General features: G+C 42.2%; 1 protein-coding gene across 1 annotated transcript in view; it reads left to right on the top strand.

Annotated features, from left to right (window-relative positions):
- Positions 1 to 882: 882 nt before the first annotated feature.
- Positions 883 to 19,866, top strand: part of SLC6A2 (solute carrier family 6 member 2) — a 72,941-nt gene continuing 53,957 nt past the window's right edge. Inside the window, exons 1-2 of the mRNA XM_049805407.1 lie at positions 883 to 912; positions 2,868 to 3,165. Coding sequence (XP_049661364.1) covers positions 883 to 912; positions 2,868 to 3,165 — 328 coding nt within the window. The remainder of the gene's footprint in view (positions 913 to 2,867; positions 3,166 to 19,866) is intronic.

Below are 19,866 nucleotides of genomic sequence, written 5' to 3'. Positions count from 1 at the left end.
GTGGAGAATTCAAATGCTGCTGCCAACAAGCACAGTGAGCCTTCACACCAGCAGCAAATGGAAATCTGGAAGTACACACTAAATTGTTCGCTGGGGGTTTTTTTCTTCATAGACACTAACATATGAGTGTGACAATCCCAGCTTACTGTTACAGCATACACTATGTTCTCCTATATGTTGCAAAGAGAATGACAGACAAGAAATTGAATAATTGATGACTAACCTAGCAACACCTGACTATTTTCTAAAGTAAGTTATAGCCTATTTCCCAGTCAACAGCGGAATATCACTAACACCCCGCCATCTTGCCTGGCTCCATTGAGGTTTCTAAATACAATATTCCCTTCTCTGACTTCAACTCTACCCGCTGTCAGGCTCCATTAGGCATAACAAGATCCAGACAGATTCAAGATTAAGCAACTTTTTTATAAAATCCAATTGAGGACTTTCTTACCTTGAGGGTGCAGCAGATATTACATTAACCAGATTGTGCACACTTGCCATGCAAGAATTAAAGGCATATATATATATGCACAGTGACTTAATTCTCTTAGGAAAAAAGCGGGGGCTTTCTAGATTCCTCCCACCATAGACATCATGATCAAGCTCAGCTAATTGAGACCTTGTGAGGAAAAGGGTGTTCCTTAGCAAGGCCTTATTTTTCCAGAAGCAATATGGGAGTGCTGTTGTCTAGCGTAGGAAGTCTGTGCAGATTATTAAGGCAGTGATAGTCACGTGGAGAGAAGGGAACCAGGTTTAAAAAGCTCCTTACTGGCTAGACTACAGCTTCAGCTCCCAGACAGACTGCAATCCCAGAGTGGTGGAACCAAGAAGGAGGAATCCTCCTTCAGTCATCTTCCTCCTCCCCATAGGTACCAGGGAATGGGACAGAGACATCCCCAGTGCTATCTGGTGAGTTTGTCAGCAAGGTGGCTTCAGTGCTCTGCATCTGGAAGCAGAGGCTCTCCTTATGCCCAGAACAGAGCTCGTCCTTTATTTTCTATGGGAGAATGGGTGTGCAGGCTCACTGAAACGCAGGGGAGTGTGGGCATATTTGGGGGCACTGCATGTAACACGGGTTATGTGTTTGATGCATGTGGTGGCAGTGACTGATACATGGTACGAGGAGTAGGCAGCAGTGTAGCTACGCATGAGTGTAAAAATGTGGGTTGTACTGCATGGGCAAATGGCATGACTGTGCACAGGGGAAGTACCTGCAGCCCATATGGCATGAAGTGTTAAAAAGAATAGAGAAAATGGTCTCATGTGGTGTATTTGGAGGAGATGAGAGCAGGAAATCACGGAGTAACCGAAAGAGAACGTATGAGCTGCATGTTCTAAGCGTACAATTGCTCTGAAACAGTATAGCCACTGCTCAAATACTTCGCCCAGATGAGGGCTTGGAGCTTGAACCAAGAGCTTTTTGTGAAGGCAGAAAAATCTGCAAATTGTCAATAGCTGTCTTACTAGCATCTTTGTAGTCTGTGGCCTAAAGAGAGGAGGGGAGCTTTAACTCCCGAGTTGGGATTCCTTTTCACATTCCAAGTTTGCAGAGGAACCTAGTATTCCTTTTGGGCTCTAACTAGCACCTCTTCATATGTTACAGTTCTAATACTGTATTATCAGTCCTAGCAGAGTGAATAAGAACGGCAGGCTGTAACACCACCGAGAATCCTCTGCGATCTGACCCGTTCTGACTGATGCCAGGCAGAAGGGAAACTATTCAACACTGGGGAGGGGGAGCCAGTTTCTTCCTTTTGTGTTCAAATTTTATTCCCTTAGCAGATGCTGAACGTAGAGTTACTGCTGACAGCTGTAAGGGGAAGAGCCCGCGAAAACCCCTTTCTGCAGTTGTATTTAGCCAACTTTTGGCACCAATCACTGTTGTTCTGCCAGCTAACGCTTTGCTCATTTTACACGTAAAAGACTCAGGTCCCGTTTGGAATAGCAGCAAACAGTTAACGTCCTGCACATACCTCAACCTGACAACCGAATCCTACCAGTCCCACGCTGGCCAGGAAAGAAAAAGCCGGGCATCCATCAGTCCCGGCGTAGGCGTATTAGCATTGTCCAGCTCTGTCATTCAACCTGCACCCCACCGGGTTCTGATGTCAAAAGCCAAATTCTGCCGTTTCACTAAAGCCAGGCTAGCAGAGAGGGGAAAGCTGTCTCTGTGCTGCAGCTCAGCCGGGGAAGAAGGGAAGCGGGCAATCCGTATTAGCTCTACCTGTTGCCTGCTAACGGCACTTCCAGATGGCTCGGCCGGGGATGCCTCTCGGGAAGGAGCAGCTCCGAGCGCCCCGCAGGCTGCGGCAGGACGAGCCCTAACCGTCTAACTCTAAGGGGAAGCTGCCGCTGGAGGAGAAGGTGCGGCGCCGGCCGGTGCGGGGCTCCGGCCGGCTCCGCGCTCCCTGGCGCAGCCGGCTCGCGGCGCGGGTCGGGAGGCTCCAGCCGGGTCTCCAGCGGCGGCCGGGGCCGGGGCCGGGGCCGGGGCCGGGGCCCGGGGCCGGGGCCGGGGCCCGGGGCCGGGGCGGGGGCGGCGCGCCCCAGGTGCGCCCGCCGCTCGGCAGCCCGCGGGCAGCGGCGCGGTGCCCGGCCGCCGGCCGCTCCCCCGCGGAGCAAGAGGCGCGGGAAGGAAGCCCCGCTCCCCGGGGGCACCCCGGCGGGCGCGGGCGCCGCGGTCCCCCCTCTCCCGCCTCATTTGCATGGCTCTTATTACGGCCGTGCCTCGCTCCTGCCGCGCTGACACCGGCGGGCTGGAGCGCGGAGTCGCCTCCAGCGGGAAGTGCACTTCCGTTATCTGCGCTCCCACACCCCGCCTCGCCCGCTCCCCCGCCTCAGCTCGCTCTCTCCTCTGGATGTTTAAGGCGAGGATGAACAAACAGATCCAGCCCGACCGCAAAGTGTCGGTGGTGGCCCCCTTGCCGGACCGCGCGGGGCCGCCGCCCCCGAGGAAGGACGTGGAGCTGATCCTGGTGAAGGAGCACAACGGGGTGCAGTACACCAGCAGCAGCCTCCTGCCCGCCGCCCCCGCGCCGCGCTACGGCGCCCAGGACAGGGAGACCTGGGGCAAGAAGATCGACTTCCTCCTCTCCGTCATCGGCTTCGCCGTGGACCTGGCCAACGTCTGGCGATTTCCATACCTCTGCTACAAAAATGGAGGGGGTAAGAGCGCCGCTCGCGAGGTCTTCTTCCCCCGGCCCCGCGCCCCAAAGCCCCACCGCCGCCAGGCCGGCATCCCCTTCTTCTCCTCCCCGGAGTTTCGGGGGGAGAGCCGAGCGGCGAGGCTTGCCCCGCGGTGCCCGGGAGGGGTGCCGGATGGCGAAGGGAGGAGCGGCGGCACTGCCGCTCTGCCCCGGCGCTCCCCCGCTCCTCCCTTCGCCACCCGGCACCCCGCGTCCCGGCGAGCCGGGCACCACCGCCGCCGCTCGCTCGGGCCACGGCCGCCGCTCGCTCCGGGCACCGCCGCCGCTCCGGGCCCCGGGGCCAGACGGGCCGCCGCTCCCCGCCCCGCCGCTCGAGACCCTCGCGGTAAGGAGCGCTCGCACGCCCCGCGGAGTTTCACTTAGTTTCGAGCACAGGCGTAGTTGCCTCCGGCTGCCGCTTCAGCCTGCTTCACGCTTTTTTCGTCGAGAGGGCAAAAAAAGAAAAAGCGAACCGAAAACACTTCAGCAGAAAAACGGCATCTAGAAAAGTTAGCGCCGGACCACCGAAAGGTTTCTTAGGGGCAGTTTTAACGCGGGGTCAGGATTTCCGCCCTCCGTTCTGCAGTTTGGGGGTTCTCCCGCACCCCACCCCACCCCCACCCCCCTTCAAAGTAGGCAGGAGACTCGCTACAAAGCAAACCTTACCTCCCGCACAGTTTGGCAGTGACAGCAACAGAAAAAAATTACACGCGGTAACTACAGTTAGCTCAGATTGTCTGGCACATCTTCAGGAAGACCTCAACTCCATCACCCCCTTTCATCTCCCTGAAATACGCTGTGTTGTCAGTGATGACTCCACACCCTGATGGAGTAACACCATCTGCAAGCCGGGCAGGTGCCTGGGGTGCTTTTTCAAATCGCACATAGGAAGAACAGCCCCTGCCTAGCAGATGGAGGACTGTTTGTGTGAACGGTGAATGATACAGACAGAAGAACTGCTAGATGGAAAGCGGGTTCTGTGAGATAGTTATGTATGTCTTGATAATGTGGTTGCCTGGTGATAAAGGCTAATGGTTCACACTTTCAGCATAAAATACTTGCTTCCTGTGAAAAGAGGAATGCAGGATGGGAAAATCCCTGTCCATTAGCATGGAATTACACCTGTCCTTGGAACTGAATGGGATACTAGAAAGGGCTGGTACTGAAACACTAGGACTAGTTTGGTACCTGCACAACTTCTGAGGGGAGTCAGAAAATCTCTCCACTCACCACCCAGACAGGCTGAAGAAGGTAGGTAGTACTGAAAAATAACCTCCATCCTTATTTCATTATGTCCAAAAATAATTCCAGCAATTCACACTACAGCAGCACAATGCCTCACGAACCCAGCAGGTTTCCACAATGTCAGATGCAGGTGTAGCAGCAGCATCATTCATGCCACTCATTACATACGTACCATTGCCAGATCTCCAGGTCATCTGGCAATTTTTAGGGAAAGAAATATATTCCCCTATCTCACATTGCACAAGGTGACACCCAGAGCGCTTGAACTCTTTTCTGTTGTAATTTGGGTCAGTTAATTTCCTAACCTGCTTCCTTTATAATCTGGTGCTAGCTCAGGCACAGGAGGTAACAGTCCGCAACAATCTTGCGTTTTGTTTAGTCTCTGTGTATTATTCTATGTCAGTTCAGCTAGAGAAACCTGGGTCTTCACTAGCATCTTTTAATTCAAATACTTCCAAATTGCAGTGGAGAGAAAGCTAACTACTTCACAGCTACAAGAGGCATCCTTCAGAGAAAAGTTTGCACCAATTCTTCCATACCATCAAAGTGAAATCAGACATTTACAAGCAAAGGTGGAGAGGCCCTATGCTATCAAAATATATAGAATGACTGAGAACTGCTTACTGATACAGAGATTGTAAACACTCGTTTACTCTGCTCTTCAATAGGGAATAAACCGCAGTATAAAGCATCTCAATCAACACCCAAGATATCATTCTTGAACACATACATAATATCACAACATCCTCTACTGGTGCTTAAAAGACTTATTTTACCGTAAAATGAAAGATGGGATAATCCCGATGGTCAAAAACCATCAACAATGGGCTTTTCCTAAAGAGGTATTCTCATGGAGGACATCAACTAGCTAACATCGCCCCTGGCTAATAGGAAGACAAAACTAATTTTTACAGTTCGTGTTTGGCTTACTGAAGTTTAACCATATCTAGATATTGAGATTATTTTTCTTTTTCTGTGCTGTTTGATAGAGCATGGCCATCAGCATATCAGCTAGTAGTATTCAGTCATGACAATTTCCAGGATAGACCCTGCGCTGAGAAGTGGGGAATGGAAATACAGCCAGGGACTGGTTAACAGCTCTCTTCCTTCTCTTTACAACAATTGTCTCTATGGTATCTCAAAAATTTTCCATCCATTGCCTCCCATGTTGGACATATTTATTAATTTTGTTTAGTAGAAACTCCTATAAGAGATTCAGGCTGTAAAAGTACTTTTACTGAGTTTTGAGCCAACTCAGTCCCTTCTCTCTTTCAAACTGGGTTTGGGAGCTTGTTTGCTCTATGGGTAAATTTTCCTACAAGACCAAAGAACATGAAGCAATGGGCAGAGCTATGGGATATTGTTGGATTTTATTGATATCTTTCCAGTCCTAAATCACAGATATTTTTAAACATCTTTTTTTTCACACTGTTACTGCAGGAGGGAACCTTTCTAGCACTAGAGCAAGTTTTGCTGCTTCAAAAGAAAAATCCAGTGGGTTTCATATAACTGCCAGCTTACTTACCTCCATACAAAAGATGTAATAAAAATAAATGTACTAACAGATATGGAGAAAATTTAATTTCATTATCTTAGTAGTTTTGCTAGACTGCCAAGCAAGCTAAAGAGACAAAATCAGGTGGCATTTCTATACTTGTATAGCATGCTCAGACTTGTTCTTTAAAAAAAGTTTTACAAGATGCTTGTAATAGGATTACAGCTTGCCTTTTGATATTTATAAGGAACTACTAGATAAAGGAAAAAAAACCAAAACAGATTAAACTTGAATTGGATGGCATGTATAAAGTAAATCAGTGGTAAGAAAAGGTTTCCTTTCCTCTTCCTCCATCAGTTTCTCTTTATTCTGAAAGCCTCAGCAATTACTCACCCTCAGCAATTTAACTAGAGCTGACTTTAGACAAAGATAGTCAAATGTGTGTTATGAATTTGGGTATCTTCAACAGATTGATACAAAATAGGCAGTGAAAAGGCAGCATGTTGCAATGCCAGAAGTCTTAAGCCACCAAAGTATTTTAACACTTGTTTTCAGCATAGCTTGTGCTATCTAGCAAAAAGAAATTCTGTTATCCTTCCAAAATCTACACTCACAAAGGTTCTACAAATGCTCCTAGATGCTGAACAAAAGCGTTAAGGACATGGAATTGGTAGAAAATGGCATCCCCCTTTACATCTGAAAAAAAGTGACATGGGTGACGTGTAGACTGTTATGTTCCTAAGACTGGCTATGATTAATTTAAGATGCCAGCAGACACACTAAGGGCCTTTCCATGCTTGTAAAAATAGGTGGTTCTCAATAAAGCATGAGAACTTACAGGAACTCAGAAGGAAAGTATAAATACACACTGTATTCCCTCATTCAAAGCTGAATTTTATAAGGACATAGATGCATATACACCCCCACTTTCTTACTAGCCAAATCCTTGAGGTTTTTTCTGTGATAAAGTCCAGGGAAATTTCCCAATTAAAAACTAGACGTACAGGCTTTTGGGTTAGATCCTGAAGTTCCACACATACAAAACTCCGAGAGTTTACTCCAATGAGTTTTACTTACACGAGGCATACACCACCCAGTGGTAGTTATATAGACTTTTTCATGTTAGATAACTTTGGAGACAGCACCGGTGGTGTTAACAAAAAAACCCTATTTGTATTTTAACAAGCTTCCAGTAACAAAAAGCTAGAGAGTAAGAAGCATCCAGCAGCACTAAAATGCTGAATGAATAGCCAGAAACATCTGTGTTTTGGGAGTAGCCTGCTGAGAGACCCCAATGGGACTTCTGCACAAAGATAGATGGCAGAATGTAACCCTTATGTGAACAACTGTGATTTTTGGAAACATTCTTCTGCTACAAAAGAAAAATAATCCCCAACCTTTAGTAAGAACTAAAAAGCTAGCATGTTTATTTTTTGTATCAGTTACCTACTTCCACAGGACCTTCCTGCCTTACAAGGGCAGAGACAGATCCAGTGGCTGTATTTTAACATGAAACAGGCTACGGAAAACTTTCAGGACAGTTTAGTATGAACAGACTGGGTGAGATCTTGTGTTCACTGACTTCTTGGAAGTGGGATATGCCCACTATGTGCTCTAAACTGCTTTATAAGATGATAGGGAGGCTCTGTACAGATGGTAAAATTCTGCAAGCTGTCATTAAGCAGATGAGGCAACACTCCAGAAGAGGGAATTCTCAAACATCACCTTGTCAGTTTGGCTGATCAATAAACACCACAACTTATATGTATTTGACTGCTGCTCACAGCACAAAGGAAAAACACTGTTTGCAGCAAAGCAAATACTTCTTGTGCAGTCCATTTGTGAGAGTTTCAAGGAGCAGGGTATGTCACTGGAGAAATCATCAACTACAGTCATTTCTACTGGCTATTCTCACAAGTGCTATATCCTCATTACAACTCATTTCTGGCCAGAGCCCATTTTTCTTTTTTTTAAAAAGAGACTCTCTAGCTGTATGACTCTGTAAGTGGTCAACATTGATGTACTCAAAACAAGTCTTTGTAACATATCCAACCTTTGAAGTGCTCCCCAGTTCTGCAAGAGGCTATGCTGAATTAAGGAATAAGACAAGTATTAAAATTAGTCTCATCAATTTAGAGAAAGATTTACCCTGATATTTGGATTACATCTGAAATTTTACTGATGCCAAATGAAGCTGAGTAATGCCTAGTATGATTAACTGATGTGCTCACAGTGGGGGAGGATGATGCTCAGTCTTAGTTAACAAAGCTATTGTAGTTTTTGTACAAGATACTTTTAGTATTCATGTTCATTTCTGTTTAGTTTTCCTGCATAGTCATAGGCAAAATTACGATTTCCCATTGAAATTTGTGGGGAAAAGAATTTACCAACATAAAGTACTTTTTTTTGTTAGCCAAAGTATTTGCAAGGTCAGTCATGTTCGGACTACTCATTAGGAAGCGTGTAATTGTCGGATTAGTCACTGGAGACTTACTGTATCATAAGAATCAGATTAAGCTTTTCATGAACTTACGAATAGCTGCAGATAAAAATTTTAACAGTTCTCTACCTGTCATAATATAAACTTTTAATCTCCTTTGAAGCATTATTTAAGTGTTTTTAGACAACAATATTTCTAGAAGAACTGTTTGCTTCAAAGAGCAGTTCACCAGCAATCAATACACTTGAACAGAAGTATCTTACAATTTATCCTAATGCTCCCTTTCCTATTCATACTTCCATAAGCTGTAATGCAGGGCTGAGCAATCCACAGCACATGTACCAAAACCAGCATACCACCAAATCCTAACATCCCTAAACAAGGCCAGCACAAAACTAGGAGCCAAGATCTGTCACACATTGAGAATGACACCTGTGAAAGTATCACCTCCCACAGAGCTGTGAGCCTGGCTAGTGCACTGCTTCACCAAAAGCAAGATATGATGCTGACCAGCAGCACCTTGCCTTTCTACTAGGCTCTGCCCCCCTCCATCTTGTCAAGTGTTTGCCACCAAATTTCATCACTATTTTGAGAAAGAATATAATCTGGCACTTTACACTTCAAAGGTGGATGACCTTTGCCTTGTAATATCAGGGTTTACATTCCAAAATAGCATTGATGATGATAATAATAAATCAACTTTGAAGTAATCTCACTGCAAAGCCTATGCCAAGAGTTTGACTCATCAATCAATCAAAGCTCAGATGCAAATCTATGATTTGGGTTTCCTAATACAGGGTTTTCAATTCCCATTAACACATCAAACCAGTGACCTCAGATAGGTTAAACTCTTATGCAGATCTCCAAACTGTGGCCATGAGCTTTGGATTCCTGGGCATCGTGTGACACTGGGGACAATGTTCAGTTGTGTGGTGTGACAGTACCTCCCTCCCCAGAGCTGGATTCAGTGGCCAGCTCACAGTTGCTCTCTTTCCTTTCACACATAACTTCATCATTTCTCTTTCCTTCATAATCCACTAATCATCTGGTACATACAGAGCGTAGATTCAGCTAGGCTCACCAGCACTGTGGCTTACATGCCGGTTGGCAGCTGCCTCTCTGAAATTCCCTGTTCTCTACATGTCTTTTTGGATCCGCAAAATAAATCTTCAGAACTGTAATGTCTGCAGGGTTATAAGCTACTATGTCATACACTGACTACATATGAAGCATTATAAATAGCTGATAAGGAAGAACTGAATCTTTCTCACCCAAATCTTTCATCAATTCTAAAATTCTAGTTTCTGACTCTGGGGTGAGATACCATGAAATAGTGTGTAAGTGGTGCACTATATGGACTCTCAGTTGACTGAACAATTATAGCAACCCTTTGATTGATAATTTTACAAAAGTTCTAGAGATATACAAGCACAGAAAGGTTCTAGGCAAGATTCATAGTATTTAGCTTGACATTACACCTTAAGAGGAGCATCCTGTGATTAATGCCCAATCAATCACCAAAACTGGTTTTCCACCTTTGCTCCTCCATGTTACCAAGACGATAAAAAAGCTGGTGTGAACCAAATCAGCTGTTCTAACAAAAGCAAAGATACCTCTTTCTAAGCGCGCTGAATGAACACATTTTGATTACCACTCAGAAGCACTTTATTCTAAAGTAAGAGGCAGAAAAGACATCAAACAGTAAACTTAGTTCTGTGGTTTGGAAATTTAGTCTCTGCTTAAGGTCTTCCCCCCGGCCTTCACTCCTGTATACCCTTCTCAGTTCTGCCAGGAAACTGAAGTACTGAAATATCCCTAGAAAGCCATTCCAATAGGATATATATCTCTCCTAGACAAGTAAATTCTGAAAGTTGCATTAGGAAGCCTTCTACCTTCATATTAACACCCATTAAAACAGATAAAAGAGTTTCTTACAGTTTGGCTAGGGATCTCAGGTTTTGGATACTCATTCAAGCTGAAATAGCAGGCAATTAAGCTTCATCTGTTTCTAGTCTGTTTTCTCACCAACATCTTTTTAAGCTCTTTACTAAATTCGCTGGGAGCAATGGAAAATAGAAAGGCCATATTAGGAGTGTAGCAGCCAACAGCCCTTCTTTACTGAAGAAACCAAAATATCTCTAAGGAGACTGAGACATGGTCTACATGGTTTTGGGGCAGAATTTCCCTTTCATCTTTTGGCAAAATATCACAAACCTGTCTGTCAGTTCAGTGAATATGTGAATACAGCTCCAGCAGTCTAAAGATATTATTTCAAGTCAGATACTTTCCTCCCCATACTTGCACCGATACAAAACAGAATGCTGATGAAACTGCTTACATGTAAGATCAGAGGGAACATACAGCTTTAGTGAGTGTTTAGATATGCTGTGAGGGAAATTATGATTAAAACCAGTCCACAAATTACAGAACTTCTTGCTGTGAATCAAAATGGAAACAAATGGTTTAAAGAATTTTGAGCAGTTCTGAGGAGCAACATCAAATAGCTCATACCTTCATTTTTGCTATGTCTAATGCGAAGCACATCAGCAACTCCCAGTTCTAAAGCCTTTGTCCCAGGTTAAGCAATTGGTTAAATAGTTAAGAACTGTAGTATGGCTCTTTAATATCAGTTTGCACTGTAACTTCCATAGCATTTGTACCTAACTGCTTTCAGCGCTATAACAAAATAATAAACCATAACCAAATAAATTCTATACAGATATATTTATATGAAAATATTGTAATTCAGGAGGCAAGAGACAAATTTAAATGGAGCGTCTTTGTAATAGTTCTAGCTCTTTCAGTACTTCCTTGCTCCTAGTACTTTCAATTCTCTCTGTATATATCCTTCATACAGAATATACAAAACCATGATAATGGATTTGGGGGAATCTTGCAACTGACTCTTGACTTGCAATAAGTTGTATTCAGGACAACTCCACTGCCCCAATCCAGTTTCAATGAAGAGTATGTAAAGATTCCAGGAATATCACACTGATTATAAACCTTCAGTTTCCCTTCCTCAGGGCATTCGGTGACAAAGGATTCATGTTAGTAGCCTATTACCCATGCCTTGACAACCTGTAATTCCCTTTTCCTTCTCCTTACCTCCAACTTAAGTCTTGAACCTTTCATGGCAAGATTTCATCCTAATTGTGCAGATCTTATGCACTGGTGCCAAGTCAGAATAGTTTCAAATGAAAGGCTTTACTGACTGAGTCCCTAGATCTCCAGAAATGCTGAATAATCCCTGTTCTCATGGAAATTCTGCAGAGATAACTGGTAAATTCAGCATCTTAACTTCTGTATAGATTCAACATACTTAATTTTAGCCATACAGATTTTGAAACCTTTAATCCATAAAGAAGAGGTAAGGAGGTAGGGGGAATGGAAGGGTAACAGTTAAGTTCCTTGCCTTGTGACATATTATTCTTTACCAAGACCACAGGAAAGAACCTCTAAACTACTTATCAAAGCTATCCTTTGTTTTACTTTCACTCCTCCTTGTCCTTTTGCCTATTCTCTATTTAACAAGTTTTGCAATCCCTCTCCTGAAGCATGACAAAGGTGACAGAACAGTACACCACTTTGAGAACTAGGGTCTACCATTCAGAAACAGAAACTGTCAGCAGGGAGGTCTGGCTACGTAAGCCACATACTTCTTTATACTCATATTCATCCAAAGCACACTACCAACCTCCCAGTGCATGGAATTCCATGATAACATATTACTAAACAAAACTTGATCAGGATTGGGCTGGCAGTTGTCTTTTGCCAGTCCATAAATGTTTTTTATAACTAGCGTTCTGATTGCTGGTATGCAGTAAGACAAGCTGCCCTTATTATACAATAAGCCTTTTTATAGCAGATGGTAATTTTTCCAGTGCTCCCACTCTTCTAGGCTTCATGAGCACAACCACTCACTTCCAAAAGCACAAGTGATTGCAGAAGCTGTGCTCTTAATGTAAAGTAGGTATTAACGGGTTGCTATTGTTTGGGTATTACTATTGTTTAAGAATATGTGCTAATTTAAGTGCCCAATATAGGATCCAGCACTCCCAGACCGGTGGTGTTAGACTACACAAATATAAAGCCTTTCTTGGACTGCTTTGTTATAAACTGCTTCCCTAGAACAAACCCAGCATCAGAAGAGCAGTACCAGTCTGATCCCGCCCCATACTCCATACACAGGAGTTGTGATTTCAACAGCAGAAGAATATTACTCCTTTACAGTCTTTATTTCAGAGCTGGAGAAAAATATTGGCATGATTTCCAAGCACTGCAATTAGTGACAGAGTGAGTAAAAAGCCATGTCTTGCTATAGTACTCTTGTTAGTTTGAGAAACAGCTTTTGTGGCATTGATGTACAGGAAGGATTGTGGCTGTGTAATTGCATAGCATTCATCTTTACTGAAGTCTGCAGAACTGTGGGAAGCCGCTGATTTTCTGGCCCATCGGCAGCATGGAAGAATACACCCTATCTGATTGCCTCACTGACCATACAAACAAGCTGTTACCATGGGCCTAGCATATGTACTGAAAAAAACAGCCGAGTATTATGTATCTTACTTTTTGCTAGCTATTTATAATTTATTCTGCACCTTCTGAACTATGTGTACTGAATAGCACTCTTCACCAATTTAACTTTTTTCTTTCTCTTTTTCTATTTTGTAATCACATACCTCTTGCAATGTCTATCCTGAAGCATGCCAAAGGTGACAACATATTACTTGCCTTTAAGATCCGTATCTCAAGGAAAAGCATGATACTGATTCCAGTCAAATTATAGTTTAATATTAAAAGGTGAAGAGGCTGGACTTTTTCTGACACATCACTCTGTAGAGTAGAATAACAGAAAACTCTTTTCAGACCACAAGGTGGAGCAGTAGATCCTTATAGATCTTAGTAGATCCTAACCTGATAATTAATGTAACGGCAACCTACTGCATTTATAGAAAAAAAAGAATTACTGATAATAATAACAGGGTGGCTCATGACTTTCAAATATAAAGCTGCCCAGTAATATCAATGATTGTTCCCAAGCAGACCCTTCTTGCATTTCCTGATTAATTTCATTTATTAGGACATTATAAGAGTGGCAGCTTTTATTGATGCCTAATTCACATTAAGGAGCTCACTTGTCAGCATGGCCACAATGAGAGCAAGGAGACAATCCACTGATAACAAGATATTACCCCCTGAAAACGACATTTTTTTAAATGAGTGCAACATTAAAATAGAGATAAAGCATCCTCCCCTGAAGGAATAGTACAGGAGGAAATAGTTTCTCAAATACTAAGTTTAGGAGGTTGTTCTCTGCAGTCCCCTCAAAAGATTTACCTTTGGAAAACAAACAAGCTTCACACAGATTTTCACTACCATTCTACAACAGAGCACCATGCTTTTTTTTGCTTTGTGTTTTTTTTTTCTTCTTCAGTGTTAATGTAACCCGCCTTCCAGCAGGTCTCAGCACCTTGCCTTCTTGGCAGAAGCATAATTATTTCACAACACCAGTAACAGAAAGCAAAGAGTTTCAGTGAGCAAGAGCAATTAAGTATAGTGGACTAACTACAATATTAGAATGTTCAAGGCCAAGTGTTATCAAAACGTCAAGTCCACAGCTTCGAAGCTACTCAAAAGTGTCTTTGCTACATGACTCTTTGTCAGCATGCAGGACTGTATCTGTCTACTGATGTCCGATAAGACTGATGCTAGAAGAAAGCTCAAAAGCCCATGCCCCCACCTGAGGGGTGATTATAACTGTACATAGGCATCCTATTTATTAGATTTATCACAAAATTAAGGAATAGCTTGTTCTGTGCAGCGCTTTTGTCTCCTCTTTAAAGAGGAATTGTCAAGGAATTTGTGTCAATGAGATCACGAGGCAGGTGTTGGTGAGACCAGAGACACTCCAGGATTTTGTTTTGGGGAAGAGTTTGATCATTTGCTCCTTTTCTGCAGTTTGTTTCTCATTTATGTGTGGCTCTACAGCCTTAGTTAAAATCAATAGATTCATAAACCACAAGGGAGAAATCCTGACCCAGCTGAAGTCAATGGGTGTTTTTTTTCCATTGACGTCACCAGAGCCAGGATTTCAACCCAAATAACAGACATCTCTCTCTTAAGGACTCCTAAGTAGAATTTCCAGACTACGTGAGAAGAAAAACAGAGTAAAGTAATAAAAAAACTATTCAGACTAAACTGATATAGAAGACTTCCACTGACTAATAACTGATCTTCACTCAATGCAATAGCTCAGTACTTTACCCAATAAGTAAGATGTCAGGACTTAGATAGATGATGGTCATTATTACACAAAATGAATTTACTCTGTAAGAGTTAGATTATGACCTCAGCATTCTCCTATGTAGGGTTCGAGCAATTAAAAAGAGTACTATTTTAAAAAGTGCTTTTTACTCTCACAGTTTCATAGAGACAAATGATTAGGCAAGAAAGTCTTTCTAGCTCTCAAGGCTAAAGAAAAAAGCTGGGAAAATACAAAGCAAGTACAAGACTAACAGCCAGCAGACAAATAAAAGGATTGGACTAGAAGATCTCACATTTTAAGACATTTCAAATTATTCTGGAGCCTAACCCATGGTTTTTGAACTTTTCAAATTGGCAGTTGTAGCAATATAGCTGGGATGGGTTAGTCTCTCTCCCTTGCCTCTTTCCTAAAAGAAAGTGACAGAAAACAGTTACCAGGCTATTCCTAAATTGCAGGTTAATCCTTTATTGACACATACAGAGGCTGATGACAAAACCACTATCTCTAACCCTAAATTAAGAGATTTAGAGATCTTCAAGATCACCTACATCTTTCCTTCTAAATACTGTTTTGCAGTCATGGGGTATTATGTATTTAAAAGCTGTTTAGAAATATGAAGAAAAAAAATATAGCTGTGTGGTAAGTTGAAAACACCAAGCTCAGCCACACTGATTTATCTTAAGGTCTGAATAATCAGTGAACAAAATTGCCCCACAATCTGCCCTAGCAAAAGCTGCACTGTGATGAAACAAGAAGGATTTTGCTTCAAACTGTTAATAGTCTCTGCTTCATCTTGGCAGTGAGCTATGGTGGGCCCTGAGGTCATTTTCACATTCTTCTATGGCATTTCAAGCTAGGAGGCCCTGTGCAGAATGGCAGTGATAAAGTATGTACTGGACAGCTTGGACTGGGGGGAAAATTTACTTTGTTGCTTGAAGCCTATTAGGAAAATGGTCCCCTAAATAAGAACAAACATAAAGCTCAGGTTTCAAACTTAAATAAAAACTTTTGTCTGATTAATTCCCACAGAAGAGGGAGAGTAGTCAGACAGAAAATGAAGGAAGGGTGTTGCTAGCCAGTACAGCTAGATTGATGCAGCAGTGTTGTGGTTTCATACTGGTCTAGGTGAGATTCAGTTTACCCTTTGGATCAAAGCAACATCAAGAGTAGTAGTTCTTATAGTCCTCCTATTGCAGGGATACTACTGAAGTTTTGCTTTGTGCCCACAATGCCCAAATTCTAAGAGACTCCACCTTATGGGTCTGCATTACATACAGAATATTACCAGCACTACCCTAGGCCAAATACAGGTTTTTTTCCAAATGGAAAAGTTTTCTGTGAAGAATGCTGTGACAGTTTTTGTAAAATTCTTGTGTTTGGTGCTCATAGAAATGTACTATACAAAGTAAAGAAGCCACAGCCATTTGGAAACTACCTTCGCCCAGACCTTCCAGAATTTTAGCACAATCCAACAGCAACTATAATCTTTGATAAGAGTACAGGGTTTTGCATTGTTCTCCATCCCACTGGGGGGGCGTGAGGGGGAAGTGAGTGAGTGGCTGTGTGGTGCTTAGTTACTGGCTGGGGTTAAACCACGACATCTAGGCAATTATGCAGTAGTAGCCATCGCTGTAATGGTAAATTTGCCAAAATTGTTGCTAACAGCATCACATGCAGCCATTAAAGTTGACAAATAAATTAAATTGATGCAACATTTGTCTTATATAAGAAAATATTATTTATGGATAGATAGCATACTATCCATTTCAAAACATGTGTGAAATCTGTACTTTGCAGTTTATACAGTATGTCTAAGAAATATAGATGTACCAGAAAACTGTATATAAAGAATACTTCCTAGTAGTGTTGACAAGAAAACATAGGTGGGTTTTAATAAAACATGGAGAATGGCTTTACAGTGTATGTAACTGTTTGCCTTCTACTTTGAAGCCCTGTATAAGCATGCATTATATGTAGTTTACAGTTATTCTGCTTCCTTCAGTGACATCAGAAAGAGCATTCATCCTGAAGGCTTCATTTATAATGACTGAGAGTACAGGTTAGATTTACTAGAATTCTTACAGATAGGAACATATAACTGTCTTGTACTTCTGTGATAAAACATAACCCTTTATTGATAGGAAGAATTTAGAGGATTCTGTTGTGCAAGAGTTTGTAAAGATTAAGATAGTACAGAAAGTATTATACTATTAAAAATATATCTCTAATTAAGCCTGGAAAGAAAAGGAATGTTTTGCTTTGGTCATTGAGTCCAAAAATTGGAGCTACAACTTAAAATTGGATTAATCACTTAATGGTAAGGCAAGTTTTAAGTGTACCTCGGAGTGTTTATACTTGATTTTCTCTAGCCCGTTTTCAAGGCATTTACCTCCTATTGGTTTGTACATTAATCCTCTTGGAAGCTGCCTGGCACTTGTCTAGAGCTGATTTAAGATGTCTTAAGCACTTTGTTTTACCTTGGCACAGTTATGAATCTCATGCTGCCTAAAACGGGTACTGTGTCCCCTCCAGAGGGAGCTTAACTTTGGGGCTGTTTTTTATTTTGACAACCTGCAAAAGAAAAGCAGTCTTTAAGAGAAACACCCTCCATCTGAGGTCGTGTTGTGAACCAGAATTTGCACTGTTACATGTACAGAACAAACATGCCTTGTCTCACTGTGTACATTAGCTACTACTGTGGCTTTAATTAGCTCTGCCAGGGCAGTTGTATCACCTCGTATTAGGCACCCAAAGCAGGTGGCATAACTAGGCAAAGTCTCCCCATGTATACCCTGTACAATGTACAGAGGACAGCGAGCAGCTCCCACAAAAGCAATCCTGAGAATGTTAGAAAGACCAAAGCAAGGACTAACACTGCCTAAATGAGGAGCTGAAATCCAGAGCATTCATCCCAGGCTCTTTACTAGTAAGGTGGAGGAACATCTCAGGGATATAAACTTGACATTCCTGAAACATCAAATGCACAGCTAAGAAAGTGGGTACCATGATCTAATGTGGGTACAAAAAGTGCCCACATAACCCTTCAACCTGCCAATGTATGAACCTGCTAGACCAAGGAATACCTGTAAGGTGGGAATTTTAGACAGAAAAGCAGAAATAAGTATTACACTGTAATTGATTAGTTTAGCTTACTTAGTCTCTTCAGATTATAAAAAGAAGGCCAAAATACTTGATTGCAGTGCTTATGCATCTTCACAGGAGGGAAATAGAAAATATTGCAAGGTATTTTAATTTATCAGGGGAAGCACTGCCACAACCAAATGTCAGATATATTCAAATTAGAAATAATGATTTTTTTTTTAAATAATTTTTTTTAGCACCAAAGTTATTAACCTATGAAGTAAACTACCAAAAAAGGCAAAGGATCTGGCTGGTATCTTCAAATCAGGATTGTATGTTTTTCTGTCTGAAACTCTGGTTTATGTTAGACAGGAAGTTCGATCACAATATCTAACAATCCATTCTGGCATCAAAATCAGATGGATCCATGAATTTTGAAAACATTAATTTTGGTTTACAGCTGGCTGAGACAAAACAAACAGAAATGAACATACAAGTTCTCTGAGAAGGGAGAGAAAACTATGACTGATAGTCTGTATCTGAACGGAAGTAAAACTGTAGTTGCCAAAATCTCCCTGGCACCAAGCAAGGACTTCCCTACACTTAAGCTGATGAAGTAGTACCTCCTTTCATGCACATGACTATAGTCTGTACATCACAGAAAATAGTTTTTCAGCACACAAATTTCAAGTAAAACTTCACATGAGGTTATGCTATTATGGATTTTTTAGTGCTGGAATCCAGCAAAACCTGCTTATCTTGATCCACAAGCTCACAGCGAATAGCTTCTGATGTCTTCATTCAAAAAGATTTTTAGTCATGGATGTTCTGCCACCAGTAAATCAGGGTACATTTTGACAGTACATTTGACTTGATTTTGTACATCTCAAGTACAGCCTACACCTTACATGGGTGGTTTTGTTGATGTGTAATTGCAGGTGAATATATCCTTGTGTCACCCCTAATAATTGCAAGGTTGGGGAAAAAACACAAATAGAACACTCCTATTAATAAAATGATAGAATAGTATTTTTTTCCTCTTAATTTAGCATCTCTTAAGCTTCCAGTCATGTCTATTGTGAAGCAGCAGTGTTCTCCAGCTAGGCATCTGCAGGCTGACCCAGCTGTCCAGTACTACGCACTTTCCCTGACCAGCACCTGCTGAAGAGCTTGTGAACTAGAAAGTTTGCCATTTTGTTCCCAACAGTGTTAGCTGTTCCAGGAAAGGATACCACCACTCCTACAAACCCTGTCCTATTGAACGTTAGTAATAGGGATTTCATAAATTACATAACAAAACAGTGTACAAGCTGGCTCCACATTCCAGCTCACTTACTCTCTCATTTCTTGTTTAAGCCAGACAGGTAGTTAAAGAAAGAAAAAGGCACAAAATCCACAAGATAGATTTGGGCAGGAATGTTAATAGTTAGACCTCCACATTGTTACAAACTTTACTTACCAGACTACTGTCAAAACTCACCTTGATGCCAATTCGTTTATTTCAGAACAAAGGAGACAGCTTCAATAGTACCTCTGCTTTAAGGAGGCATGATGTAAAAACAAAAGGTATCACTGCAACCTTGTAAAGCAGATTTTTGGATTTTCTATGGTCACACTCATGGCAGAAGATTGAAATGGCTTAAGTTCTTAAGCTAGCAGCAGTGAGAGTGTTGTGAAGGTCAGCAGCAGGAAAGCTCCAGAGCTCCCACTGCCATGCTGGCCATCTTGGACCAACCTGATTTATATTCTCTTAAACCCACCATGTCTCTTCATTTATTCTTTGATTTCCTATCAAACAACATAGGCCTGTTCTGCTCTTGTATGTTCCTGTGATTATCTTTAAACTATACACTGTTGTAAATGTGATAATTTCATTAATCTATGTAAATAGGACTTTAGCCAATGACTTGGGTGTCATTTATGAATGAATCATGCTGCTCTGAGTGACTGGATATATTTAACTCTCATTAATTTGCTCAAAATAGCTACTAATGGGTTTCTTTAGCTTATTACTCTTGTAACAAAAAGCCAAAGACACAACTGGGTTTGTATGGATGGGCTTGGGTAACCCTTTCTGTTACAACTCAGTGATCAGCTTATAAATACACTGTACTTCAAGTCACTTCAAGTGATTTCAAGGCAGTAGCAGGTT

Source organism: Accipiter gentilis, chromosome 7, assembly GCF_929443795.1.
Source record: "Accipiter gentilis chromosome 7, bAccGen1.1, whole genome shotgun sequence".
Classification (NCBI taxonomy): domain Eukaryota; kingdom Metazoa; phylum Chordata; class Aves; order Accipitriformes; family Accipitridae; genus Astur; species Astur gentilis.
The sequence above is the reverse complement of the archived record's forward strand: the minus strand, read 5'-3'. Positions and strand labels throughout refer to the sequence as shown.